This window comes from Phyllostomus hastatus, unplaced genomic scaffold (assembly GCF_019186645.2).
Source record: "Phyllostomus hastatus isolate PE091 unplaced genomic scaffold, TTU_PhHast_1.1 phas_contig_948, whole genome shotgun sequence".
Lineage (NCBI taxonomy): Eukaryota > Metazoa > Chordata > Mammalia > Chiroptera > Phyllostomidae > Phyllostomus > Phyllostomus hastatus.
The window spans coordinates 3,618,241-3,644,745 of NW_025333993.1; the positions used below are offsets into that span (position 1 = coordinate 3,618,241).

General features: G+C 55.1%; 1 protein-coding gene and 1 long non-coding RNA gene across 5 annotated transcripts in view; one reads left to right on the plus strand and one right to left on the minus strand.

Moving 5' to 3' along the window:
• Nucleotides 1–1,431: 1,431 nt before the first annotated feature.
• On the minus strand, nt 1,432–15,469 carry LOC123827962. 2 transcript variants are annotated; one of them, XR_006787386.1, is made up of 4 exons: nt 15,335–15,469; nt 14,471–14,600; nt 12,679–12,826; nt 1,432–1,889 (listed from the first exon to the last, which is right to left on the minus strand). It is a non-coding gene; the product is annotated as an uncharacterized LOC123827962 (long non-coding RNA). The 2 variants fall into 2 exon arrangements; XR_006787385.1 differs by lacking the exon at nt 1,432–1,889 and having other exon boundaries at nt 10,939–12,826.
• The window catches only part of TMPRSS2 (transmembrane serine protease 2), a 34,605-nt gene continuing 23,456 nt past the window's right edge, over nt 15,357–26,505 (plus strand). Inside the window, exons 1-2 of one of the 3 annotated variants that reach the window (XM_045852407.1) lie at nt 15,357–15,509; nt 24,289–24,359. In XM_045852407.1, the coding sequence (XP_045708363.1) occupies nt 24,345–24,359 (15 nt within the window). In that variant the 5' untranslated portion in view covers nt 15,357–15,509; nt 24,289–24,344. Of the gene's footprint in view, nt 15,510–19,013; nt 19,035–20,922; nt 20,944–24,288; nt 24,360–26,505 lie in introns of those variants that run through there. The other 2 variants (XM_045852408.1, XM_045852409.1) reach the window with 2 other exon arrangements.

Sequence of the window (26,505 nt, forward strand, 5' to 3'; positions counted from 1 at the left end):
AGATACATCATGCCTGGTTTGGCCCACGGCGACCAGTGAGATCAATCTGACATTGCCCGACACATTTTTGGAACGGGGCCCATGCTCTTTCTTCTGACCTCTGGTCATGCATGTAAGTCGAAGAACAATTAAAGTCCAAAACTGTGACTGAACTCCACACACCGTCTCCAGGAGAGTGCTGCGTTAGGGTTAGTCCCTCCCATTCTACAAACGGTCCCTGAGCGGGACGGTGCCTGGATGAGGAGTCTCCGTGTGAGTTCGTTTGGTGGTTCCGCCTGAATTAGAATAAATCATCCTTTCCCCATGGCATTGGCTGGCGTCTGCTGGGAAACCGTCAGGGAAGAATCCACATCCCCGGTGACAACCCGAGTGGAAAGCATCCCCTCGGGGTGGGTGGTTCACAGCCCGCACAGCACACAGGATGGCTCGGGTGCGGCTGCACCTCCCCAGCCCGCGCCAGCCCTGGGTTCGTCTGATCTGCCTCAATCTCTGCCATTCTGAATAGGTTGGCGTGATCTGTCTCCGCTCGTTGCGACAGATGAACACCTCGTATTTGCCCAGCTCTCCACATTCACAGACTCTCCTCACGTGCTGGCCAATCTAACCCGCCGTGGTCCGGAAATCTGTGGTTTCGCCGAATTCTCGGAGGACCTGGTTCTCAGAGAGATTCAGCTCTCTGCCTGGGAGACTGCAGGAGTTAACCCCTTCCGAACTCCAAGACTCTGACCTCAGGGCGCCCTGGAGGTCGGGGTGTCTCACCCCGTGTGACTCTGGCCGTGTGCCCCCTCTCCCTCTCCACAGGTGGGCGCCCTCACGCCCACCCCAGCACCCACAACCCACGCCGCGGCCCCTCTCCAGCCCCGCCCACGACATCGCCAGCGGGTCCCTGGCAGAGGGGTTCAGAATGAGTCACCTCAAAGCGTACCTCCTCCGTGCTATGTGGAACAGTTCAAGGTAAAAGCAACAAAGACCCTGCAGGCTCGAGAGGAATTTCTGCTGCCCCATGTACTACTAAATACTGGAAGAATTTAAATGAGGGGCTTGGCCCGTGATACACGTATCCACAGAAAGGACGTTTTACCTATCTACGCGGCGGGGCAAACTACTAATCACTGAACTGTGCTCCCCCTGCAGCGACCTCCCGAAGCCCCAGGTGCCTTCCCTCATCCTTAGCTCAGCACGCTCCCCCGTCCCCACACCCCCTTCCGTCTCCGACCCCCTCCTGCACGCGGGGCTCCAGGCACGTGCCTGTGGTTAAGTCGGGTCATTTTCTCTTGCCGATCTGTCTCCCGTCTTTCTGATGGTTGGTTAGAGCAGCCGGAAGAACCGAGAGGGTGGAGGAACCGCCTCCCCAACCCTGGGGACCACGGCTCCCCCCATCATGGGCAGTCCTTTTCCAAGGCCGTGGCCGGTAGAGGAGAAAGTGGATTTTTGTGCTCTTCCTTCCTGACAGCAGAATGACCTACTGTTTCACCACAGACGTTTTGAACCCAGCGCCGCAGGCATTACCAACGGGAACGTGACCACTGTTTAATTTCTTTATTAGCTTTGTTGAGTGATCGGTCACTGTCTAGCTACACGACACTGGTGCATTAATTGTCAAGAGCAGGCTCTGTGGTGAACGACTGAGACAACAAGACCAAGCCCAGGTCATTAGTCACAGTGACAAGGCAGAACCCGTAGTGACGGGGCAGGGAAGGCAGGCGAGGTCTTTGGAGAACTGGGGTTCAGGTGAAGTCACGGCTTGTGGGGTGGAGGAAGGGCAGGGCAGGCTGCAGTGGTGCTGCAACAGCCGAACGTGGTGGAAACAGCCAGGCTCGGAGTCTGAGGCAGTGATTCAGAGACGCTTCACGCCCTGACTCGTGTGGCTCCATGGGCTGGGCATCGTCCTGCAAACAGAAAGGTCACTGGTTTGATTCCCGGTCAAGGCACGTGCCTGGGTTGTGGGTTTGGTCCCCGGTTGGGGCGCGTACAAGAGGCAGCTGGCCCACGTTTCTCTCGCACATCGATGTTTCTCTTCCTCTCTTTCTCCCTCCCTTCCCTTCTCTCTAAAAAATAAAAATGAGAAAGACAGTGTCTGGCAGAAGTAAGGCCTCCTTGAGTGTGGTTGGTAGGGTAATAATATGGGTGTAATGATTGATAGTTTAACTTGAACATTTCACCTAAAATGTCGTATGGTGTACTTGAGTGTCATATTGTGTTACAGAATTACATGCTTTTGATTTTGCAATAAAAGAGTTTGTAATAAGCCCTGACTGGCGTAGCTCAGTGGATTGAGCACCAAACTGCGAACCAAAGGTCGCAGGTTCAATTCCCAGTCAAGGCACGTGCCTGGGTTGCGGAACAGGTCCCCAGTAGGGGGTGTTTGAGAGGCAGCCACACATTGATGTTTCCCTCCCTTCCCCTCTCTAAAAATAAAGAAATACAATCCTAAAAAAAAGAGTTTGTAATAAAAAAAAAAGAGGGGTGTTATTTGTGCCGGACTCTGTATACACATATACTTATTATCATATGTATGGGGTGGGGCAAAAGTAGGTGTGCAGCTGTGAGCATGCAAAACACTGAGTTTATTCTTGTATTACTATTTCATTATTGTGTTATTTTCCATACAAACAACTGTAAACCCACTTTTGCCCCACCCTATGTGTCTATAGGTGTGTGTGTGTGTGTGTGTGTGTGCACACATGAAAATGTGTATGTGCACACACAACATATATATCATGCAAATATGTGTGTATGCATGCACATATGTATACACATGCATTTATATTTAAATTGCGCTCTGCATGTCACGTATTCAAAATCAATCAAACTAGAGGCATTCGAGTCCAAACGAACTGTGCCACTTTTTGATCAGTTGTGGTTTGTTTCTATCGCCATCCCTTTGTCTCTGCTCATAAATGGTGACAGCTGAGGACAGTTGCCACCGGCGCATCCTCGTGCCCCGGGACATGGAAGGAGGGCCACGTGGTCACTGCAAGCTGGCGGCCACCTAGAGAGTCCCGGTCAGCTCTGGGCACATGGCCCCCATCCCGAAGGCCTCATGCCACCGCGCACCAGCCCTCACGGGCGGGACGTGGTGTGTCTCTGGGCGACAGGGACTCGAGGGTTTTCTGAACCTGGCCGTGACCACGAAAACAAGGATGACGACAGAAAACAGGTGCAGCTCCCTGAACTGCCTTCCGGGCTCAGAGCGGCAGCAGTGGGTGGGAGGGGCCTGGCGAGGGCTGATACATTCAACAGCGGCGACTAGAATGATCCCGGCTGGCTTCATTGTTTTTCAAAATTATCCGTGTGCTCTTTAGCCAGAATAAAGAAATCATACATAAGCAGAGAAATAAGCATGTTTTATGATGAGAGAAACTTGTGGGGGGAAAAAACTTTAAGTTTTAGAGTTTTAAGAACTTGTTATGAATGAAAAAATTATTTTTAATACTTCTCTTTTCAAAGAAAGCAATGATTCAGATCGTTGGTATGCCAGAAAAAGCGGCTGTGTGGGGTGGGCGGGAGAGGGTGCAGGAGGGTGCAGACCCGGGACTCACATCCGGGGCCCCGTGTGGCCTATTCCATGAATGAATTTTCTGGAAATACAGTTGCATTTGATACTATATTTTAATTTCACTTGAAAGACCTAAGTAATATATATTCTGAAATGAATAACAACTGTACTCTTATTTAGAAACACATTTTCATAAAATTCTTTTTAAAAAGGAGGGTGGAAGATGATTTTTGGTGCAACTAAGGCTTAAAACTCCTCCCCTGGGTTTCAGTGAGCCCCACACAGAGCACACCCCGCCCCCCCACACTCACCGAGACCCTCACAGGCCCTTCCCCTTCCCCTGGGTGGGCGGGGCAGGGCAAGCAGGCGAGCCACGCAGGTGTGAAGTCACCTTATCTCTGCTCCGACACCCTCACAGATGCCCCTGCTCCGAGGTCGAGCCAGCCCTTTGGATGGATGGCACCTGGAGGCCCCAAAGTCTGACCCAGGCTGCCCCAGGTTTTCCAGCTGCTGCACAGGTTCTTCGGGGGAAATCTGGCACCTGCTCTGCAAAGCAGCCCCATGCAGAGGGGGACAAGGACGGCGCTCAGACCCGGGGTGCTCTTCCCACCGTGGTCCCCACCCCAAGCATCCACTCCATGGTCCTGTGGCACCCGCCCTGGCCCAAACGTCTCCGAGCACCTGTAGAATTAGCGTGTGTGTGTGTGTGTGTGTGTTCACTGGGGGGACAGGAGGGAGACGCAGCTCCTTCTGTCCACCCTGTGGCCACTCACGGCCGCCCTCTCCCCTGCCCCCTCGCCGAGACCGCCAGCGGGGCTTTAGTCTTCGGCCTCCCCCCGCCCGCCCCCGGAAATCGCGTTGCTTCAAAGAAAAGGATCCCTATCAGCGGTCTCCCCTTCACGCCTCACCCGTCCTGGCTTATCTGACTTGGCATTCGAGGCAGTGCTTTTCAGAGAGCCCAGGATGTGGGCTTGAAATAAAAGGGCCGAGGCTGACCTTTAACGAAGTTTGCTTAACAACCGGCCGTGGCTGCTAGAGCCAGCGCCGCGGCCTGTGCGGGAGGCAGCGCCGCGAAGGGCGCACCAGGCACCCAGGCGGGCTCAGCTCCCACGCTGTGCCTAGGCGTGTGCACTTACACCAGCGACTGCCCAAAATGCCAGCATGCAACAGTGTGATGAGAATATTCGTCCTGACATGATGAAAAAAAACTTGTTTACTCCACAAGGCAGAAAGGACAGACTCCAAGGCTTGCCGAGGGTGGGGAGGTGCGGGGCTCTGGCAGCCACAGAGCCTGCAAGGGTCCCGGGTGGAAACAATGTTGGAGACCACATGGAGCTGGACACGCCCCAGGCTGAGGCCGATGGGTCCTCCATCGGGAGTTCATTCCAGAACAGGGTAGTGAAGAATGGATGCATGCACGTGATGGAAGGAAGTGAATCCCTTTGATTTATGCCTCTTAGAGCCCAGGGAGCCACCTTGAAGGTCTAGACTACGTCACAGGAATGAAGCAGGTCCCAGTAAGGGAGGCACTTTGCTAAAAGCTACCACTGGTCGTGTTTTAGAGGAAGGTGATGCGTCCTGGGTACTAGTAGCAGCAGCAGCAGCAGCAGCAGCAGTATCACTACTAGTAGTAGTAGTAACAACACTCCTAGTAGGAACAGCAGCAGCAGTAGCTGTAGCAGCAGTAATAGTAGCAGTGGTAGCTGTAGTAGCCACAGTAACAATAGTAGTAGTGGTAGTAACAGTCCTACGAATAGCAGCAGCAGCAGTAATAGTAGCAATAGCATTAGTAGCAGCGGCATTGATAGTAGTAACAGTAGCAACATTGCTACTAGCGGTAACAGAAGCAGTAGCAGTAATGGCAGCCGTAGCGGAGGCAGTAACTGGGTGTTCAGGAGGTGCCAGCTACCCTTTTAAGCCTTTTAGATATTGTCACTCATGTCAACCTAACTACATGGCTATGAGGAGGAAACTGAGGCACCAAGAGGTTCTGTCCTGTGCCCGGATTCCTGGGAGGCAGGAGGTTTCCTGAGGGGTGTGTTGGGGGCACCCCTCTGGGGACCGGAGGAAGCAGAGTTGGGCAGAGGAGAGCATTGCGCTGAGGTGTAGTCACCGCAAGGGCCTCAGCCACCACCTGGGGGGCGTGGGGGTCCCGGTCTGCAGCCACTGGGTGCAGACCGCCCGTAGAGAGGGGCAGCGGTCCCCAGCTAGGTGGTGGCTCTCTTCGGGGCAGCGTGTGTGTAGGGTGGGGTGGGAGAGGGTGGGGATGGGATTAGGGTCAGGGTGGGTGCTGGCGATGGGCATTTGGGCACAGGCAGCCAGGAGCCACCCAGCGTGGAATCCAAGAGTCCGTACCCTTGGAGGTGCCAGACTGTGTCACTTGTCCCCACATCCGGGGCAGGCCTGTTAGCTCAGGAACTTACTATCCATAGAAGAGAAACCGCACAGCCGCATGCAAGGAGCGAGTCACAAAGTCACGTGAGAGGCCAGAGCGTGGTGTGTCAGTCCACCTGGTCCCCCGCTGGGACAGGGGAGGTCTACAGGGGGGCGGTGGGACCTCCACCCAAAACCCTTTGCTGTGTCACAGGACACCAGCCGGTGAGGGCTGGCCAGGCCAAGCCGAGTCCAGCTCCGAGGAGCTTGTCCGACCAGAACTCTGGCGGACGGGGACCAACCCCCTGGGAAGCCTGCCACCGGCCCAAGGCCAGAGAAGCCAGTTCCGGCCGAGGGAGGCCTGTGGCCTCGCGGTGGCCCTGGGTCACTGCCGGGCACAGTGGGGATGGCCCTCCCACCTGAGGAAGTCCCCCAGGGGCAGAGCTGGGCCACCAGCATGTCTCAGGACTGCAGCGCAGTGAGTCCTGGTCCATCCTGCTGGACCAGGGGAACAAAAGGGCAGGTGGCCACCAAATGCCACCTCTCCTCCTCTTTCTGAGTGGGATTTTTTTGTTTGTCTTGCAAGGATCCCATTTTCCCTCCATCTTTAGGAGTTGGGTGCGCTGGGGACAAAGTTATACATAACTTGGCCCCCAGAGCCAGGCTTAAGGGGGCATGCCAATCTCAGTGAGCGCCTATTAGCTAGCACCCAGATGTGGGGAGTCTCCTTGTGGAGGAGAGGGCACTAGGGCGTCAGGGGGGACCAAGGTCAGACACTGGGACTCCGGGCACTGGAGGAGGCCGTGGAAAGGGGGGTGGCGGCTGCCGTTGGCCCTCCCCACACCTGTGCACACCCTTTCCCCTACGACTATCTCCCTCTGGCTCTTCAGCCAAGGGGCCTCTGGGCTTTGGGGTCCCTGGGGACAGTCAGGGGGCAGGGGCCCTTCCCAAGTCCTGGTGACAAGAGTCCAGGCCTCGGACAGCCGCCCATGAGCCAGTGGTTCCCACAGACCCACCCCTGGCCTCAGCCCAGTCCACCTGTGGGACAGGTGCAGGTCAGGTGCTGTCCCTGAGCCCGTGTCCTCAGCTGCAGAGCGAAGAAATCAAAGTACCTCTCTCTCCACGAGTGTGGGGACGGGCGCAGTAAATGTTTAATAGAAGGTAATTGTTCTTTTATAGGCCGGAGGCCCAGGACGTGCTGAGCCTGGGGCCAAGCCTTAGAATATGCTTCCACCATGACGAACGACAAACACCAAAACCTGTTCTTGTCTGAACCGCTGGGATCTGCATTCCTCCCGAGAACCTGCCAAAAGCACGTGGCTGTGCCCGTAGGCCCCCGGGGGGGGGGAGTGGGCGAGGGGCCTCCACCCCCTCTTAGGGGCACGCCGGAGGGCCCGGGCTCACCAAGAGGTGGCTTCACGGGGCTTCTGAAAACACAGTGCGAACCCCCTCTTGCATTGTTGTCCCTAGGAGCACATTCTCTGGGTCCTGCACCCTGTCTCTCAAGGGACTAGTTAATTCTTTTTTGCTCACCCGACCATGGGTACCCACGAGACTCCTGCAGCCGGTTAACCTCCGACCTCACAGAATTACTGTCCCTGTCTTAAGCAGCATGGGACCAAAGAACAATAGTTCCATTGTTCCTACCCCGGGATTCATTTCCTGGCACAGACCCTTTAAAAACAGTTCGTCCATGATTATGCATACATCGCTTGTAAAATAATGAAATAGTCCATACGCACGACAGAATGTGGTTCTTGCAAAGAGGTATAAAAAAATAAAGCGACCACCTATGGCATCCCTGTGCAGGCTGAGAAACGGATCGTCACCAATACCATCACGCCCAGAACCCAGTTCCCGGCCCCGTCCGCTCCTGCGAGGGGAAACCGCTACGCTGAATCGCGTGTCCGTCCGTTTCTTTCTCTTTCAGTTTCACCGTGTAGGCGTGTGCCTCTGAGCACGTTGTCATGTGGTGGCGAATATTTACAGGGAGGCTCAGTGTTGGCGGGACTCGTCTGTGGCGGGGGCAGCTGGGGCATCCCCGCCTTCCTTGCCGTACGGAACCCCACTGTGTGAATGTACCACCGACGCCTGTCGGTATTTGGGTGGTCTCCAGGTTTTTTTGCAGGAGAAACAGTATTTCTGCGAGCATTCCCGTGGGAGTTCCTGAGCACGCTGCAAGAATCTTCAGGGCACGGACTTAGCAGTGGAATTTCTGGGAGAAATGTTGCATCTCTTCGACACGACTGCATGAGACTGGGCAGCTTTCCACAGCGTCTGGGTCAGTCCAGACCCTCCTTCTTTCTCTTGCCTGTCCCCGCACCTCCCCCCCCACCCTGACTAAATTTTGGCCATGCACGGTGTGGAATAACTTTACTTATTTTCGCCAGTTTAGCCCTTCTTTGTGTTTGGAGTGAAATAGACACTACGTGAAGTTTACTATTCCAACCGTTTCTAAGTGCACAGCTCAGCGGCATTAACAACATTCCCTGTGCAACCATCACCACCGCCCGCGTCCAGAACTTTCCACCCTCCCGAACTGAAACACTGTCCCCAGTGAACGCTCACTCCCCGTCCCCCACCCCCAGCCCCGGGCACCACCACCTGCTTTCTGGCTCCACGGGGTTGACTGCTCGGGGACCTCGCCTAAGCGGACCGGCGGTGTCTGTCCTTCCTCGTCTGGCTCACCTCGCTCAGCCGGATGTCCTCCTTGCTGTTTTCCCCGTCCCGCGTACTGTAATGAGGTGTGTCCGGGTGTCGTTAGAAGGAGTTGGCTGGAGGATTTGACCTCTTGCCGCAGAGGGAGCTGACTAGCCAGTCTCAGTAGGATTCTGAGGCCGACGCTTGAAGATCACAGGGCAGGGGACAGAGGCTGTCTCAGGCGGCTCAGGCTGGCTGGTGAAATGCCATGGGGTGGGTGGCCGAACCAACGGACATTTATTTTCTCGCAGTTCTGGAGGCTGGAAGTCCAAGGTCAGGGTGCCAGCTCGTTCCGTACCTGGTGAGGGGGGCTCTTCCTGGCTTGTAGGTGGATGTCTCCTTGCGGCGTCCTCACATGGCCTTTCCTCGCAGTGTGGACGTGGAGAGAGAGGCGGACACACACACACACACACACACACACACACAGATCTATTTTTCCTATAAGGGCCATCAACCCTATCGTATCACCCACCAACCCACCCTACGACCTTGTTGAACTTTAATTCCCTAAAAGCTCTATCACTATATAGATCCCCATATAGTGATACCTTAGGGTTAGGACTTCAACATATGACCTGGGGCAGGGGGGTTATTATTTAGTCCGCAGCACATATAAAATCAGGGAAACCAGACAAGCTGGGACCCATACACATGAGCTGAAGCCCGCAAGGCCAGACTGTAGCCCTGACCTTGAGGGTTTCCTGCAGAAGCGGGGGGTGGGGGGTGGGGGGTGGAGGGAGGGAGGTGGTGGCGGGCTTATCATCGAAAGAGCTAAACACACAGCCGGCCCAGGAGCTGGGCAAGCTGGGCAAGCTGGGGATCTGGGGGAAAGGGGGCCGTGCAGGCCTGACCACGGCCTCGTGGGAGGAGGTGAGCCTGCTGACCGGCATCAAGGTGTGGGAGTGAAAACTGGCCCTGGTTCACTTCTGCCCTCCAAATCTCCCAAGATCTCTCTCGGTCCAGCCTAACCAGAAATGCGTCCTGGTGAAGCTGTCCCCGCGCAAAACCACCGCATCTCCTAAAAGTTCCGACACTGTGTTTTCACATACGGTCTTCCACTCACCCGCGCTGATTTACACGTGTGATGGGACGTGGGATGCTGACTCCGTGTTTTCCCATTTGGACGATGGGTTCTCCCATGGGACCTCTGCACTGATCTGCATGCCCCGCCCCCCCGCCCCGTGCCCTGCTTGTCTCCACAGACTCCTGAGTCTGTTTCTGGGTGCTCTGTTCGTTCCCTCACTGCTCTTTGCCCTACACGAACACCCTTTCATAGTTTCCACAACGACGTTGTCACACTCGGTCTCTTACATTCGATTTTCTGAATGGGATGGCTTAGTTGGGAATAATCCCGCCAAGTCTTTGCTGCTCTTCCACTGTGTCTTGGTGATTCTTGGCCCCTTATTCTGTCTCGCTCTGGCACATTTATTTTAGGCTAAGCTCATCAATGCACTCCAAGACACATGTATTTGGTTGTAATGATATTAAACCCATTATGTCGATGTAAAGAGACAGTTGCTACAACATTGTAGGTTCTATAACATTGTACCTTCTACACACGATTGCCTATCTCTCCATTTATTCAGTCTTCGATGCCTCTCAGTGAAGGCTTATACTTTGCTCCATAGTAGTTTTCACGTACTTTGGTAGATCTACTGAACTAAGGTAACACATTTCCTGTTGCCATTTAAGTGGTATACCTTTGCAGTTTTTCTCAGTTTTTTATCACACACTTGAAAGATGCAGACAATGAGGAGATTGGTACAGGGAAAACCTGTACCCTCTCCTCCCAGACCCAACAGTTATCAGCATTTTTGCACATGTGGCTTTTTCTTTTTCTTCTTTTTTATTTTTTAGATTTTATTTATTTATTTTTAGAGAGGGGAAGGGAGGGAGAAAGAGAGAGAGAGAGAGAGAGAATCAATGTATGGTTGCCTCTCACATGGCCCCCACTGGGGACCTGGCCTGCAACCCAGGCATGTACCCTGACTGGGAATCGAACCTGCGATGCTTTGGTTTGCAGCCCGTGCTCAATCCACTGAGCTACACCAGCCAGGGCTTCACTTGTGGCTTTTTCTTGATGAACCATTTGAGGTTAAGAGGCAGACAGTGTGACGTGTCTCTTCAGAGTGGCATTCTCCTACCAGCTCACACAGCCATTTGCACAGTGAGTGGTACATTTAATATGTGCATTCCTAACGCTTAGTTGGTGGTATGGAAGAGTGCAGGTTATTTTTGTGTATTTCCTTGGTACTCATCTGATATGGGCAGCTAAACTTTCTTAATGCTCATGATTTTCTCTTGATTCTTTGAGGTTTGTGTGGGTATACAATGATATCTTCAAATAATGACAAAATTGTCTCTTCTTTTGTAATTCTCACTAGTTTAATTTCCTTTTCCTCATTGGCTACCAAGGCTTAAACCTTCAGTACAATGCTGAGCTGAGTGTTTCTAGAAGTAATCTTTTTCTTTTTCTTTTTTAAAGATTTTATTTATTTATTTTTAGAGGGGGGAGAGAGAAAGAGAGGGAAACATCAGTGTGTGGTTGCCTCTCAAGCGTCCCCTACTGGAGACCTGGCCCACAACCCAGGCATGTGCCCTGACTGGGAATCGAACCCACAGCCCTTTGGTTGGTAGGCCAGCGCTCAATCCACTGAGCCACACCAGCCAAGGCATCATCTTTTTCATATTATCAATAAGGGTATTTTGTGGGATTTATACAGATGTCTTTCATCAGGTAAGAAAGTTTTCTTTTACTTCACTTTTGCAAAGGACTTTTTGCAAAGTCCTTCTGGACATGTGTTGAATTTTATTAAATGTTCGTTCTAAATATGTTAAGATAACTTTATAATTTTCCTGTTTGAATGTGTTACTGTGTCGGGCTATACCGAAAGCTGCTTTTCTAAGTTAAAGCAATATCACAATCCTAACATAATCCAACTTGGTCATAATCTTTTTAGCACATGGTTAGATACATTTTCCTAATATTCGTTTGGGATTTTACATTTACATTTATGAGTTAGGCTGGCTTGTAATTTTCCTTGAACTGTCCTTCCTGGTTGAGGCATTGATGAGTTGAACAGTATTTTCGATATTTCTATTCCTTTGAAGAATTTTTGAAACCCTGCAATAGCGTGGTTCTCAATTGTTTCTGAGAAATAACCTGGAAAACCGGCTGGCTGATTACTTCATGAAGGTGCCCATCACTAAACTTGCTCATGGCGTTCTTCGAATCTTCTACATTTTTACTGTCTTGTTCTGTTTGTTTTGGTGGTTGGTTGGTTGACTTGACCTTTCATGACCACGAGGGAGGACGGTGAATTTATGAAGGTCTTGTCGTTCTAGACATTTTTTCTTCAAATAGTTTGGAGACTACGTTATCAGGTATGCACAAGCTCATGACTGTTACATTGCCCCAGTGACTTGTTTATCTTATCATTGTAAGGTGATTCTCCTTACTCTTAATGCAACTTTTTATTCTAAAGTCTGTTTTGTCTACTCTGAGCAGGGCCAAACCAGCTTTCTTTTACATGTGCCCTTTCTACCTATGTCTCATAAACTTACAGCTGTCTTAAAAAGTAGGTACTCTGATCATTTATGTTAAAAAAAAATTCTGTTCATATAAACTGGGCCGTCTGGAGTGCTTGCATGTATTATGATCATCGACCTGTTTGTATATAGTTCTACATCTCCCTTCATCTCGTTTTCCTGGGTTCCGTTTCACCCTTCCTCCCCCGCCCCAACCTTCTTCTTTGCTTTACTGCCCTCGGTGTCATTGACTTTCCCCCTTTATCCCATTGTTTCTGCGTTAGGTTCAGACACAATCAATATGCACTCTATTTTCATCCTTTCGTAGTCATCCTTTTAACAAAACATTCTACAAAGTCTAAAGTTAACCAGTATGTTTCTTCTTCTCCAGAATAATACAACCATTGAAATGCTTTAATTTTGTTCATCCAGCTAGGGGTGATACTACGTTTTCATGCTGTTATCTTCCAGCATTTCACTTCTAGTTTCTGTTGCTGTCATTGTCTCCTTACCTTTACAAATTAAACATCTTCGATGGTGTTAGTTTGTACTGTCCATATTTGGTTAGACTTACCCACCTTTTTACCATTTTCTTGGTCACCATTTCCTCTGGCATTCCCTTCTGGGATTATTTCATGTTTTACTGAACTTTTCAGGTTTCTTTATTGTGGTCAGCACTGTCTCGATTTGTCTGGAAATGTCTCTTCCCTCCTTCCTGAAGGATACCTGTTGTATAGGATGTAAAATTCTAGGTTGACAATCACTTTTCCCCAACAGTTTAAATATTTTATTCTACCATATTCTGCCTTCTTTTGGGGGATATTTTGTTTCAGGAGTTGTTTAGATCTCGTCTTTATTTTGGGGGGTTCTGCAATTTCACTATGTTATGTTTAACTGTGGATTCCTCTTTTTTTTCCTGCTTGGGATTTGTTTTGCTTCAATAATCTAAAAATTCATGACTTTCATCAATTTTAGAAAGTTCTTAATCATTATTACTTCAAATATTGTTTCTACCATGTCCACTTTATTATCACATTTAGAGACCTAATTAGACATATTTTAGATTATTATATCTATTCTTCATACCACTAGGCTTCTATGGCTTCGTCCCTGTACATGAGTATCTTGGGGTTTATATTTCATGTCATTGATTCCTTCTTCAGCTATTGAAAATGTGCATTTTTTAATTTCTAGAAGTTCTCTTTAGTATTCTCTCCCCATTTCTGCCAGGTAATTTCAAACAATCTTTTCTTCATATTCATTTTTTTAGATTCTCCCTTTTACTTTATTTAAATAGCAAACATGCTTACTTTCTCATCTGTGTCTAACAATGGCAATATCTATTATTATATTGCTTGCTGGTTTTGCCTACTTTTATGTCTCATTTTAATTGCTTTTAACTAAATCTCACTGTGATTGTGGCTGGTGTGGGGATTTCTCCTGGGTGAAAGGGTGTATTAGTTAGGGTCCTCCAAAGGAAGCAGAACTGATGGGTGTGTGTGTGTGTGTGTGTGTGTGTGTGTGTGTTACAGGGATTGATGCACGTGACTGTGAAGACCCAGAAGGCCCATGACCTGTGATCTGCAAGCTGGAGAACCAGGAAAGCTGGTGAGCCCAAAGACCCGAGGACTGGGGTGCCGATGGCTGAGGGCAGAGGAGCAAATGCCCCCTTCCCCTGCCCCTTTGGTCTATGTAGCCCCTCAAAGGATTGGGAGACGCCCACCCCATTGGGGAGGATGGATCCTCCTCACTCAGTGTACTGACTCCATTGTTAACCCCCTTCCTAGCACAACCTCGCAGACGTGCCCCGAAAGGACAGTTGACCAGCTGTCTGGCCGTCCCTTAGCGCAGTTGATTGGCATGTGAAGTTAGCCGTGCCCGGCAGTGTTCCACTAGAGAGGACACCATGAGTTTGCTTCTGCCGTGTGCCCCGGGCACCGCCAGTCTAGGACCACTGGGTGGGTGGAGGTGGCTCCCCGAGCTGGTGGTCTGCTCCTGGGGGGCTGTGGGTACCCCAGCAAAAATTCCAGAATGTTGCCAAAAGCAAGGGAGACGAATGTTGAAGAAACAACCACCGCAGGAGGGTGAATGGAGAGACCCACACAGACTCCCCCGTGTGTAGCGGGCTTTGGGGCTTTGGGGGAGCAATGGTGTCCTTCACTCCTAGGGGGCTCCAAGGCCACTAGTCAAAACAGATGAGAGAACTGCCACCACAAGAGGGTATGACCTGTTTGGTCTGGAGGGTCTTCTACTTGGGACAAGCTGGACACCGGTGAAGTAGGAGAGGAGGGTAGGACTGGGGGGACCGCAGGACAATCCCCGATTGTGCATCTCCGGGGGAGGGCCCAGGGGCCGGGTGGAAGAACTCACTAGGGAAGTCCAGCTCGCAGGGAGGCCAGGCCAGGAAGGAGCGCTGAGCCACGGCAGCACGTGACTTGGAATGAGGTCGGTTTTCTTGTGTTTCCGCCTTATTCTGAAGCAATCCACATTATTTGGCGTACTGCAAACAGTGTTGGAAGGAGTCTTTTAGTGGGGGCTGCTGGGTGGCGGGCAGCCATGCCTTCTGGGCTAGCTAAGGTTGATCTCTCTCGCTCCCTTTCCTCGCCCGCTGTCCCCTTGTCCTTGGTGGGCGGGATGTCCCAGAGCCACTTCTGGGGGCGTTCCGAGGTCGGGGGGGGGGGGAAGGGTCTTAAGACGTGAGGGCAGAGGAAGGCGGCTCAGGAGGACCACAGAGGGTCCTGCGCACGCGGCGCCGCGCCCTCCGGCGCTAGTGCCCGGGTCGTCGGTCCCCAGCGGCCGACTCTTGGGGTCCTCGCCGCCGGCGCAAAGGGCAGGCGGGGCTCGGGGACCTGGCTCGGGCCGGCCGTCTACAGGAGCTCGAGAAGCAGCAGCTCCTGGTTTTACCAGGGGTCTGGCCAGCGCTGGCCGGAACCCCTTTCTTTCCTCAACCCAAACGGAGTCCTAGGGCTGGAAGCGCCCGCGACAGACTAGGTCCTACGGACTTGGGGAGGGAAACGCGCTCCTCTCCAGCCCTAAACCGCGGGCGGGGAAACGAGGCCCAGGGGGCATCCCGGAGCTCCCTCTAGGTCCGGCCGCAGGCCAGGGCCAGGAGCCCGTCCCGGGGCTTTCCGTGGGGGAACGCCTCCTCCCGCCGCCGCCCGCGCCCCGCCCGGACCGGCCCAGCGGGAGCCGCAGCTCCGGCCCGCCCCTCCCTGCGCCAGAGGTGACCGGTACCTGCACGGGGCGGGGGGTTGTCGTCCTGGGCACTCGGACACCGCCTCCTGGGATTAAAGCGAGAGCCGGGGAGGGTCGGAGACTCCCTCGCGGGACCGAGGAGGCCAGGAGCTCTGTAGGAGGCGGAGGAGGAGGAAGGACCAGGGGCGGGAGTGCCGCGTCCGGAGAGCTGCAGGTAAGCGTCTCTGCGCCGGGTGCGGGGTGAGGGCTCCCGGGGGGCAGGCGGAGGACCTGGGCGCCGAGCGTGACCCCGCACTCGGTGGGGGTGTGGGAGGTGAGGCCAGGTGCGCGCAGCGCGCGCGCGGCAGGTGCCGGACACGAGGAGCTGAGCGGGGCGAGGCGCCCTCCGTGGAGCCTGGGACGGCCGCCGCGTGCCTGGGACCCCTTGGCGCGCCGCTCGGAGGCCCCTGGCATCACGCGTCCGGGGCAGGTGGTTCTGCGAGTCCCTGGCCAACTGGTCGAAGGAGAGGGTGCCTCGGGGGTCCCTTGGGCGGGTCATTTCGGTCCGGACCGGCTGCTGCGCCACTTGCTCTCCGTGGCCCCGAGATGGGGACCAGGGGTGCACATTTCTCCTTCGGGAACGAGGAAGAGGAGGGGATTGTGGATCCTTTTCTTTGTTTCGGGAAAATCTCTGCAGCCCTGGAGTGTTACCTGAACTCCTGTTTCTTGGTTCCCTCCCGAGGTGGGGAGAAACTGGAAACCCGCAGAGATGCCCCGAGCGATACGGCCGGCGCGGCGGGGGACGGTGGGGAAAGGCTCCTGCAGGGTTCCCGCGCGAGGCACGAGCGGCTGGGCCGCCCCCGGGGAGGGACTGCCCTTAGCCCGAGCCCATGGCCGCGCCCCGGCAGCGGCGATCACAGCCGTCTACCTGGGCACCGGGCGCCCGCCGGAACCGGTCGGGCGGAGCAGTCCTGGACTTGAGGCGCGCGCTCCCTGCACGGGAAGTTGGGGCACGGGGAGCGTCGGTGCACCGCCTGTCCAGGCAGGACTCCGGACAGTGGCCCGGCGGCAGCCAAGCGCACCAGCCAGGCTAGTGGGCAACTTGCTCGCGGCTCCGCGGTCCCTGCGGGAGAATTGCTTTACAGCCTAAAAGTCTGGGCGTCCGCTCCAAGGGGCCCTGTTTGCGGGTGGCCCCCGGGCACTGGCTCCTGCCCAGGCATTTGCGTGTTCGAAGTCACGAGCGGGTGGGGCACCGGGCCGCCCCGCCTGAGGGTGCGACGCCGTGGTCCCGAATCCGGTTTGGGATGCACGGACGACAGACCTGGTGGGGGTTGGGGTGCCCGAGGTCGGCCTGCTCGGCTTGGTTCCCCAGGGCTCTGCCTCCAGGCTGCGGCACCCCTCGATTCAAACACGCTCGGTATTCCTGGGGCTAAGGTCAGGGGCGCCCACAGGCGCGCTGAACCTTGTGTTCCTGGTGCTGGCAGCTGTGGAGAGCTACTCAGAGAATGGAAAATTACAGAGACAGCAAAGAGGAGTTCCAAGACGTTTAGGAAGTCTGAAGTGAGGGGAGGGTTGTTGACTTTGCCTGGGAGGTGGGAACCTTCACCAGGAAGTGAGAATGAAGCCAACCTCCCCCACCCCGGACGAAGGGTGAGGACAGGGAATGTGGCTCCAAGGACAGGGGACCTAAGTGTGCAGGCACCGAAGTAACCCGGGCTCCTGGGCCATCCCTGCTGCTGAGGTGGGGGGGGTGGTTCTGATAGGCCAGGGGATGGGGAGCCCCCTCCCCCAGGGATTCACCAGAGCTTGGGCCCTGCTCCCCCAGCTTTCCCACAGGTGAGGTCTGCCTCCACCCCCCACCCCAGCAGACCCTACTGGGCAGGTGAGGTTAGAGCCGCAGGCAAGGGCCCCACTGAGCGAGCAAACACTCAGCGCCGGGCCCCCTGCAGATGGGCCATTGAAAACTCTCTGTTTGTCCAAAATAGCAACAGGGGAGCAGCAGGGTCCCTGGCTCTTGGTCTGCACATTTGTTTTGTTCCCGGGCGACTTCCTTTGTGTGGGTGTCCCCAAGGTCAACCTTGTAATGAGGTCGGGCTCTGTTGTTCCTGGAGTGCCTTGGAGCTTGGCCCCTCACGCCCTGGCTGCCCTGCCCTGCCCTGCCCTGCCCTGCCCCGCCCCGGGGTGGGGGGGAGGGGCGCCTTGGTTGTAGGAGCAAATTGGGCCGCACTGATATTAGGATAACAGCCCATATGGACGCGGCACTTTCTTTCAGGCGGGCGTTATTCCTTCCCTATGTAACGCCGTGGGGAGGAAGCTGGCAGAGAGGCCGGCCGACGTGTCCAAGCTCCCCTAGGGCACCTGGGGATGAGGGCTGGCCATCTGGCTCTTGCCTCCCTTAAGGAAGGGGGGGCGGTGAGCGCATGAAAGCCTGTGGAGAGGAGGAGGAAGGGATGCTGAGAACAAGGCCTGGGGATCCTCACGGGAAAGGGGCTCGCTTGTGGGCTGGGCTAATGTCCCCCTAAAACCAGCCCCCCCTGGGCCGTGTGCTGACCCCTTCCAGTGTCTCCCGGCAGTGTGTCTGGGGCTCCTCAGTGGGCCCGACCATCCTGGGGGAGGAGGCATCCCGGGACAAGATGCTGGTGACATGTCTAGTAGAGAGAGAAACCTAGACGCCCACAGGACATCGTGCCAGGAACAGTCGTCATCTTATAAGTGTGCTGACTGTCCTGCTGGGCCCAACCTGGGGGTGACGGGCAGTCCGCCAGGAAGCACAGACCAGCCAGCACCCGGCTGGCTGGTGATTCTGACTTTTTTCCTCCTAAACCTGCTGCAGGAGTCCTGGGGGCCAGGCAGGGGTGGGGGGAGGGCTTTGTAATAATGTGGGGTCATTGTCCTGGTTCCAGCTGCTGCTGCAGACTCTGGGAGTGAGGAGTCTATTCTTCTAAATCTTCCTGAAACTCCCCCTCCTCTCTAAGCCTGGGGTGTGGAAGCAGAAAGGGAAGACAATTTATCGACTGGTTGGTTTGGGTTACTGAAGGATCGGAAGCTGTCCCAGCCGGGGAGGGGTGCGGAGGAGGGTCTGGAGGGGCGTTGCTCCCTGCCCTTCTCTCCCGCTGCTCTGGGTTCCTCCAGGGCGGCCCCACCTCCCGCAGTTGCTGAGCCACTGGTGCTCTCCATGGCCCTTCCCTGCTTTCCAGGGATCCCTGAGATTGAGTGTGGCCCAGGACCAGTTAGGTGGCTGCTGGGCATGGGCCTAAGAGATGAGATAGGTACTGGGCTGGCTGTACATAGCCAGGGGAGCTCTGGCTGGCGAGTCCTCAGGGCAAGTGAACGCTGGTATAAGGGGAGGGGACACGGTGCCCCCGTGACCCCCACTACAGGGGAAGCCCCTGAGGCTAGCAGAGGGCTGGGCTGCTTGCGCAGGTGACCTGGGGACCGTTTGGAGCAGGAGTCTGAGGTCGGGAGGAAGAAGAGCCCAGCCGGCCTGGGACCCGGCTTGCCCCGGCCACCAGGATGTGGTCAGGAGATGAGGAACTGGGACGTGGGCGGCGGGGGGGTGTCGTGGGCAGCCGCAGAAGCACCTCGGGAGGGAGGAGGACACTGATATTCAGGAGGGGGAGTGTGAAGAAGGGAGGTGACCCCGAGACACGCTTCTGCTCTTATTAGAGGTGAGTCAGGGAGGAGCAGGAGGGAGGAGGAAAGGACTTGTTCCAGGGGACAGTGGCAGGCGTGTTTGGTTTCGGCGTCCGGACAGACGGAGGTAAGGCCTCAGACATCAATGCGGGGGGAGGCGGGGGGCAGCGTTGGGCGGAATGGAAGAGGGGGTGCGGACGCAGAGATGTGGTGAGGAAGACAGAATGTTCGGAGGCACCAGGTGCGTGCAGGTGCGCCTGCTGCAGCCTGGAAGGGCACGCAAGGGCAGAGCCGGTGGAAGAAGGAGGGGCACGCGGGCAGGCCGAGAAGACAGGGTGCGGGGCTGGCGGTTTGGGGGACACTGCTGGAAACGGGTTTCCAGGTGAGAGCCGGACCCGGAGGCGAAACAAAGCCCAGTCTTCATTGTCGCCGGTTCGTTCGCTCGCGGCGCGAGACCCAGTGTCGGGTTCCCTTCGGGTCACTGCCGTCCAAGGGGCCTTCCTGGCCGGGCGCCGCCCCGACCTCATTTCAGCCGGCGGCCTGGGTTTTCTAGGGACGGGGGGCTTCGCTCTGCGAGTTTCTGACCACACAGAAAGCAAGGGCGTCCCGTCCGGCCTCCCAGCGGAAGCCCCATTCTGGTCTAGAATATTCTTGAGAAGTGATCGTTCCAGTATGAAATCGGACATTTTTCGGATCGATAAGGTGACATTTGAACTTTCTCCTGATTGAAACATGGTTTCCCTGGACTGAATTCAACTCGCCTTCTTGATACTTCTGACCATTTCGGTCCTGGCCTCGTCCTTTGGGGTCACCCAGAGTCAGTGGGGCCCCTCAGGTACAGGAAGGTGGGTCCCAGCGGCCCACACCGTGTCGGGACCGAGCGCTGCCCCCCTCTGTGGGGCGTGTCCTTGTTTATGATGTGATCCCCATTTCCCAGACCGACAGGGGCGAGGTCTTTAGCCAGTGGCCTTTGCACACATGCCCCCCCGCCCGAGAGACCCGGGGCTCCATCCCGTCAGGGGCGCACTCCGTTCCGGGCCCCTGGACCTGTGGGCTTTGTCCGGGTGCGGAAGCTTTCCAGCTGCTCTCACGTGGCATCTGACTCATTTTGCCTTTACAAAACACACACACACACAAAACAAAACACTGGAACCGTTTCTTTGTAGGATACTAGCTAGACTTAAAACAAATAAAAATAAAAAGGGACCGCACCCAGTGCCTGCCCTAAAGCATGTGTGGGGACAGTGAGGCCCTCATCAGAAAAGGCCTTGGGATGTTGCAGGCAATGCCTCTCCCGGGGTGACGTCCGTCTGCGTCTCTCGTCACTGTGTCTGTGCCACTTGCCGACGTCCCCTGCACACGTGTGTGTGTGGGGGGGGGGACTGTTGCGTAAACCCACCGCTGCTGCTACCTTGAACCGTGTGTGACGTCCCCACAGGCCCGAGAGCGTCACTTTGTGGAATGTGGTTTTGCTCCACACTGGAGACCTAAGGGACTCTCGTGGGCCATTTGCTCACTGGGTAGGGGGGGACCTGCTGCGGTCGCTGGCTTTGGAGTTTGAAGAAGGGACATAGAATCTGAGGCCCCGGGAAGGTGGGGCTTGTCGGCCTGTCACCCCTTGTCACCCCGGCCGCCCCTTGAAGGTGCCCAGTGGGGCTCCGTGCCGGAGCGGATGCATGCGGGGGGTGAGTGGTGACACCGGCACAGCCTGGGTCATAGGGAGCACCCCCGAGCCCCTGTGTGGGAACCGGCGTCTGGGAGGCCGGGTTTGCTTGTATCAGTTCGGGGGTTCCAGAGAAGGCTCTAGCAGACCGTGTGCTGGGCTGTCCAGAGCGAAGACACCCCGAGAAGAGACTGCTCTGGTTTGGCAACAGCTCTGTCGGGTCACGGGGTGCAGCTGGTGGGAGTCCACGGCACGATCGCAGGTGACTCAGGCGTGACTGGGCTCCCGGGAAGGGAGGCCCACAGCGGACCGAAACGAGACCTGTTCTGTGGTGTGACTCACCTGGAGGACGGTGGAGCTGGCGGACAACAAGGTGCGGTTGGGACCTTCGAGGCACGTTTGCTTCTTTTGTCACTTAAAGGAGAAGTGCTTTATTGTGGCTGGCATTTGGAAGGAAGAACAATCGCCCGTGTCCTTTAAATGGCAGCAAAGCACAATCGTGGCCCGGTGTTCTCTCTCCCCCCCTCCCACCCTCCTGGGTCCAGGTGGCCTGGTTCCTTGCAGGCACCAGTTGGAGATTTGCTGTCTCGTGTGGGCGTGGACATGCCCTTTGGAGAGAGGAGCCGGACCCCAGGGGCTCTCTCTCCGGGTCTTCTGTCAGACCCAGTCCCGTTGTGAGAAGCGCCCCCGTGCCTGCTGCTTGGCCAGAGAACGTTATAGGCAGCCCAAGTCTGGAGCCCCGTCGCCTTCTATCCCACAGTCTGGGGAGCTTCACTGGGCACGCTCCGGGTTTGGGGTTCCAAGTTCCGTGGGCCGTGGGATCGTGGGGTGAGACAGAGCGTCCTGCCGTTCCTCCGGGTCCCCGGGATTTCACCGGACAATTCGTGGCCTTGGCTGCCTGGGTGCCTTCCTCTCTGCTAGCGGCTTCCTGGTCCCACCGTTAGGGATCCTGAATGAATAGGAAGCCTGGATTCAGAGCACCGATTCCTTTCAGAGGGCTCCTCGCCTGGGAAAGCCGCCAGTGGGATCGAATTTTCGTTTCCTGAAACTTCATCCCGACCTCTAGCGGGTGAGACAGCTCAGAGGCCCCGGCGGTGACTGCCGCCCCAGAGCAGGCGAACCAGAGGGGCGAGAAAGTTTGCTCGGCCAGGGCTCTTTTGAAAGTAATCCCAGGAAGATGACGCGTTTACTCCTGCTCCGACCAGAGGGGAGGAGTGGAGCTTCTGCGTGGGTGTGGAGTCTTAGCAGGCTCTCTCTCCTCAAGGGGCAGAGGCCGGACAGGTGTACTCCTGTGTGATAGTCACGCCATTGAAAGGCTTACGTGTTCAATGTGTATTCTAAATGGGGACCCCTCCCTCTTGCCTACTGATCAGTCCTCTTCCCTCTCACCCAGAAAGCCACTGACATTGAAAAAAAAAAAAACCTTCCGGCCCTGGCTGGTGTAGCTCAGTGGATTGAGCGCGGGCTGCGAACCAAAGTGTCGCAGGTTCGATTCCCAGCCAGGGTACGTGCCTGGGTTGCAGGCCATGACCCCCAGAAACCACACATTGATGTTTCTCTCTCTCTCTCTATCTCCCTCCCTTCCCTCTCTAAAAATAAATAAATAAAAACTTTTTAGAAAGTAGTTTAAAAAAAAAAACCTTCCAAGACCTCAGCGCTGTCTATATGCCCTTGTTCTTATGTTTTACCTATGTGAAGAGTAAATCAGTGATCTGGTGCACTTGGGGGGATCCATTCAGCGAGGTTTCCCAAAATGAAAAAAAAACATCCTCGTATTTTTTTTTCGTGTTATTTTTAGATTAATGAATCAGATGATGAGTTTGCTAAGGAGATGGCAAGGCAAGCTGTTGGCCTTGGGCTTGGCTGGGTTCTCAGAGTGGGTTGATGACACCGGTCGCTCTGGAGCGCTTACCAGAAGCAAATCTCCAAACGCCACGATCAGCCCCCTCCCCTCCCCCTGCCCCTAGCAAGCTGCAACGTCATCAGCCTTTCAGTCACTTTTGTTTAGAGGAGAAACGGTCCTGGCTGGTGTGGTTCAGTGGACTGAGTGCCCCGCTCTGAACCAAAGGGTTGCCGGTTCAATCCCGGGTCGGGGCACATGCCTGGGTTGCAGGCCACTCGCGAGGCAACCACACACTGATGTTTCTCTCCTTCTCTTTCTCCCTTCCTCCCCCTCTCTTAAAATAAATAAATAAATACAATCTTAATAACTCAGTAAAAAAGAAACATATTTCATTGTGTGTCAGGCACTGAGAGCTACACCAGCATCCATCCAGCTCCCGGCACCCACTGATGCCCCCGTAGCGGGTGTTACTATCATCGCCTTTTGCCGGCGAGGTAACGGAGGCCGAGAAGCGTTCCCTGACTTGCCCACCCAGGTCACAGCTAGTGAGGGACTGAGCTGGGGTCTGGATCCAGAGGCCAGTAGTCCCAGAGGTCGTGGGCTTAACCACATGCTGCGCTGCCGCCTGCTGCTGTCTGAGCACCTACTGTGTGCCAGGCACTTCACAGGCGGAAACTAGACAGACCTGGTCTGGCCAGCTTCCCAGTCCAGCGCGCTCTCGTTGGAATGCGGTCTCGTGGACGGGCGGTCGGTCGCCGAGGCCCTTCCTGGAAATGTTCTCTGGTCGTGGCCTGAAAGCAGGGAAGGGGCCCCGTTTGGTCCCGGGAGGGAGAGGGACGTCTGCGGGGCTTTCCTGTAGGGCTGCTCACCTTGGCGGTCTTTCCAGGTGCCACTGCGAACTATTCCCAGACGTCGGCACGCAGACGGCCCAGGGCTTTCTCTGCCCTCGAACCCGTCCCAGGGGCTAGTTCTGAATTTCTTTCGATTCTGGATTTAGGCCGGTAGATGGAGGAGTGGGTGGGTGTGGATGTGTTTTATCTTATTTTTTAAGTATGTGTTTATTAAGAAACGGGAGATTTTGTATGGCTTCTTTAAAAAATAGCCCTGGCTGGCTTAGCTCAGTGGATTGAGCGTGAGCTGTGAACCAAAGCATCGCAGGTTTGATTCCCAGTCAGGGCACATGCCTGGGTTGCAGGCCACGGCCCCCAGCAACTGCACATTGATGTTTCTCTCTCTCTCTCTCTCTCTCTCTTTCTCCCTCCCTTCCCTCTCTAAAAATAAATAAATAAAATCTTTAAAAAATTAAAAAAAAAAGTTAGGTGTGGCCTCTACCTGGTCCTAAGTCGTAGGCCACCTGCTCAGGGTGCTCGGCCCCTTCCTCACCTCGCGCCCATGGGTGCTCTCTGTGCGTCCGATGGCACCTGCTGTCACTCGGCGCCTGGCACTGCCTGCACGCGCTCGCTGAATCCTCAACGGCACACGGCAGTGCCGGTGACTGCGCCCGTCCTGTCCGAGACTCAGAGGGGTTCAGCCACTGCCCAGTGGCACCTTCAGGAAGTGGCCCCGCCAGGAGTTGGCCTCAGGTGTTTGCCTCTCAGGTGTTTGCCTCCCAGGTGCAGCCTCTGCAGAGCCTGAGGCTTTGAGTCACCTACTGTGTGCATCACCTACTGCGTGTGTCTAGTCCCCAGCTTCTCCTTTAGGCAGAGGTCACCCACGGGAGGGCGTGGCCGCACCCCCAGACTTCTGCAGCGACTAGCTGTTGGGAGGACTAGGCTGTTTGTTCTGGACAGAGGTAACTCTCACCTAGGCAGTCTGCTAGTTCTTTCTAGACGGAAACTGGTATGGAAATTACAGTCTTATCATTCTTCCTTCTAGGTCATCTTGAACGTTCCAAATACCTACCCGTACCTGATGCTGCTGATAAAGTCGGAATGGCTTTAAACTCAGTAAGTGATTAACTGCTATCTTCCTGGACTTTTCTTTGTTCTCCTCTGTTATTTCCCGGGGCGTGTGTTGCTCCGCCCGTTCACAGCTGTTTGCTGGGCCTGCACGTGATCTGGGGTGTTGGGGAAGGTCTTCTGTGTGTCACAGGTGCGCAGGAGCCAGGCTGTGGCTGCACAGCGGCTGCACGGACGGGAGTCTCAACGCCGTGGGTGGGTGTGGGGAGGTGCAGGCCCTTGCCTCGGCCCGTCGCCTCCCTGCTCTGACGTGGGGATGGGACAGAGGACTGTGTCGGCGTGGGGACAGACGGGGGCAGGACGGTGCTGAGGGCAGGCAAGTGCAGGGGCAGGAAGCGTGCAGGGCTCAGGGGCCAGCAGACCGTTGTGCAGCCTGGCTTCCTGACACACTGGGGCAGGGCAAGACGGACTGGGGTGTCGGGCTGGCACCCCGCCCCGCGTCGGAGACAAGGGCCCTCTCCTTGTCCACCGTCTGATCTCACCTGTTCATTTTACCGCTCGTGTACCTGGGAATAAGCACACTTAGTAAAGAGATGTGGTGGACAACAATTTTCTAGATCCTGTAGCTGGAAAATACACCCGCCATCCCCCCCGCCCCGACCCCACACACACCCCTTTACGTGTCACTGGTATATCTATTCCCTGGGCCCATTTTAAATGTCCAACCCCCTGCTCGGGAATCCACCAGGACGAAAACCGCGCTCGCTGCTCACGGCAGCCTTTCCCGGGTGGACGGCGTGTTCTCAGATGCTGCGGATAGAGGCGAGCACACGCACCGCCTGTTTTTTTGCCTCGGGCGCCCCAGTGAGACGGGAGATTGCATCTCGTGTGCTCTTCCGGTCTGTGCTCTGGTGGAGACGCGTAGTATTCGCACTTCCGAAGGGGAGCGTGGGTGAGCCACTCAGCCGGGAGCCTGCACGTGGCTCGTTTCTTTAAAATCGCCCTTCCCCAGAGGCTCCGTTGAAAATTCTCAGCGCTGGGTTGCCTCTGTTCAGAGTAGCCGTCCTCTCTGAGATCGCGATCAGCAATCAATAACTGGAGAAATTAGTGAGTGGGAAGAAGGTCCGTGTGGGGATCTCGGACGCTGATAGAGGGGCCAGTGTGGCCTCCCAGCCGGCGGGTGACAGAGGGGGGCTGACACGGGGAAGGTGGAAGGCCGGTGCTGTCTGGACTTGGGGACCCAGAGATTCCACCCGCAGCAGGGAGAGAGCTGCGGGAGTCTACACATTCTCCAAAAAAAAAAAAAGGCATGTGCTGCACAAGGGGATTGTGTTAGGCAGAGCTGCTGAGCGGCCCCAGCTGTAAACCAGGTGCACTCCCACTAAGAGATGGTGAGGAAACAGGATACATTTTTATAAGACAAGAGGAGCTAGCAAAGGGATTTGCAGATAACATGCATACGGAAATGTCTTAGCCTCCGTCACTCACGCGTCTCTCTGCAAAATGGGTGCGTTGATAATTCTGGCATCGCCGGCTGGTAACTCGCACCCCATTCTCCAGGTGTTGACTCATTCCCAGACGTCCATGCTTTTTCTTAACACCTGGGTGTATGGAATGGGGGAACAGGGCCCAAAAGGTACACACTGCCCGTTGTACGATACACAGACTGGGGCGCCGATGTACAGCGCGGTGACTGTCGTTAACGATACTGGATCCCGAGTTTGAAAGCCGCTAAGGAAACAAATCCTTAAAAGGTCTCGTCATAAGAGAAACAGTTGTAACTGTGTGTGGTGATGAAAGCTAACTAGATTTATAGTGGCAGTCATTTCCTAAGTTGTACAGACATCGAATTATTGTGCCACACACCAGAAACTCATACATTACACGTCCATTATACCTCAATACAAAAATGACTAGTGAACAAAGAAAACTAAAACCCATTGACAGTGAACTAAAACTTCTGGTTAGCTTTCACTCGAGGTAAGTTTAGCTTTCGGCATCACTATAGACGCCCTAAAAGAATCTGCTGACCGAGTCCAGTGTGCAACGGGACATACGGGGTCCGGCGGAAGTAACGCCTGCTCGAGTGTGCTTGGAAGGGTAGTAACGTGGGTGTAATAGTTGATAGTTTTAATTTGAACCGGTCACCTAAAATGTCACAGGGTGTGCCTGAGTGTGATATGGTAAGAAAAGC